Source organism: Mandrillus leucophaeus, unplaced genomic scaffold, assembly GCF_000951045.1.
Source record: "Mandrillus leucophaeus isolate KB7577 unplaced genomic scaffold, Mleu.le_1.0 Scaffold133, whole genome shotgun sequence".
NCBI classification, from domain to species: domain Eukaryota; kingdom Metazoa; phylum Chordata; class Mammalia; order Primates; family Cercopithecidae; genus Mandrillus; species Mandrillus leucophaeus.
This window is the reverse complement of record NW_012101288.1, coordinates 5,625,048-5,627,216: the sequence shown is the minus strand read 5'-3', so window position 1 is coordinate 5,627,216 and position 2,169 is coordinate 5,625,048. Positions and strand designations below refer to the sequence as shown.

Here is a 2,169-nt window from a genome sequence, read left to right as displayed (position 1 = left end):
TTAGGAGTTTGAGGTTGCAGTGAGCTATGATTATGCCACTGCACTCCAGCCTAGCTGACAGTGAGACCCCCATCTCTAAAAATAACGCGGAAAGTTATTAATATTAAATAACATTTACTTCTTACAGGAAATGTTGGACGTACCTAGTTAAAGTAATTTAGTAAATTAAAAAGAAATTTCTTGAATTTTCTTTCACATTTCTTCCTTGCAACCTAAGTTTTCCCCCATACAAATTGAATTACATGATTGTGATATGTGATTCCATATGCAAGGTGAGATAATATGATGAACATGATGAATGAATTGTTAAAATGTTTCAAATAGAGTTTTATTTACAGTTTCAATATTAATTTTACAGTATCAGTATTAACTCCCAGGTTTTAAGTTGTGCTTTGTGGCATGAAACTGTACAATAATTCAGTTGTCTTACACATTTTAATTTTCTAATTAATCATGAAATTGGTTTCTAATTTTTGTTTTAAAAGTCTGCTTTTTAAATGTAATACTAAAATGTTAACGTATTGTTTTACAGAGGTTGTTTGTTTTATGGGCCACCTGGAACTGGAAAGACTCTGGTTGCCAGAGCACTTGCCAATGAGTGCAGTCAAGGGGATAAAAGAGTAGCATTTTTCATGAGGAAAGGTGCTGATTGTCTAAGTAAATGGGTAGGAGAATCTGAAAGACAGCTACGATTGCTGTTTGATCAGGTACGATATTAAAATTTTATATATCTGGATAGTTCTGTAATCTAGGCAGATGTGTGTGAGGATTAGATAACTCTTACATTTAATCAGTGTTCTAAATAAACCCAAAAGAATTAGACTAAATATGTAATCTTTCTAGATTATTTTTTTTTATATGTCGAGATGACACTGACCTACAGTGAACAGTTTTATAGTAAGAAGGGAAAGAAATAATTGGATCTTAGTTCTTTGGAGTCTTAGGTCTCATGCCTAGGAACAGAGTGGTAATCTCATATTTCGAGATAGTAGTAGTGAATTATGGCTCAGTATGGGAATTGGAGACTGGTTCTGCCCTGGGGCGGCTTTCATTTTCATATCCCGGATTGTATTGACAGTACATTGTGAGATAATACATTCTGATCTCCTGAGGCGTATTGCTGCAAATGCTTTTAAATCTCTTTTTGGAACTCTCCTGAGGTTCTTTTTTAATTTTATGTTTATGGAAATGGATAAAAACTGTGGCATCTTGCTAAATAATGTTTTCCCATCCTGTCATGGAGGAAGACTATGTCACTGTCTTCTATTCTTTGTCTTGTTTCCATAGGTAGTCTTCAGTAGATATTTTTGTGTGTCCAGGAATGATAGCTATATGAAATCTAAGGTATATAACCAGTGGAGTATGTCTTTTGAAGACTTCTAGTCGAAAATGCAATTGAAAATTAAACCATATGTCATTATAATTTAGTTTGAATTCTTAAAACCCAGTTATTGGAACTTACATTTAAATTTATAAATTATAAATAGTTATAAATTATAAATAAATTGAGGCTGAGGCAAGAGAATCACTTGAACCCAGGAGGCAAAGGTTGCAGTGAGCCAAGATCACGCCACTGCACTCCAGCCTGGGTGACAATGTGAGACTCCATCTATTAAAAAAAGAAAAATTATAAATAAATTCTGGTAAGCAAGTTTGAAGAAAAGCTGATTGAAATAGTGTATATTCAGCTTTATAAATTCTGGTAAGCATGTTTGAATGAAAATTGATTAAAATGGTTTATATTAAGTCTACGTGTTTGAGGCTGTTTATGCTAACAAATGACCACTCAATCTACTTTCTAGGCCTATCAGATGCGCCCATCAATTATTTTTTTTGATGAAATCGATGGTCTGGCTCCAGTACGGTCAAGCAGGCAAGATCAGATTCATAGGTAAAACTTGCTTGATGGCACTTCAACATTTCATCTTATTTCCTGAGTGGTATTATGTGTGAGAGATAGAATGTTAAATGGTAAAAGAAACTTTATAAGCTAATAGTTCCTTTCTTTGGTAGTAGAACCCTAGTATATAGTACAAAAATAAAAAATGTGGACAGGCGCAGTGGCTCATACCTGTAATCCTGGCACTTTGGGAGGCCAAGGTAGGTGGATCATTTGAGGTCAAGAGTTTGAGACCAGCCTGGCGAACATGGTGAAACCCTGTCTCTACT

At 34.5% G+C, this 2,169-nt stretch overlaps 1 protein-coding gene across 1 annotated transcript in view; it reads left to right on the top strand.

Moving 5' to 3' along the window:
- Window positions 1–2,169, top strand: part of ATAD2 (ATPase family, AAA domain containing 2) — a 99,935-nt gene that overhangs the window by 57,964 nt on the left and 39,802 nt on the right. Inside the window, exons 13-14 of the mRNA XM_011973016.1 lie at window positions 533–707; window positions 1,803–1,891. Coding sequence (XP_011828406.1) covers window positions 533–707; window positions 1,803–1,891 — 264 coding nt within the window. The remainder of the gene's footprint in view (window positions 1–532; window positions 708–1,802; window positions 1,892–2,169) is intronic.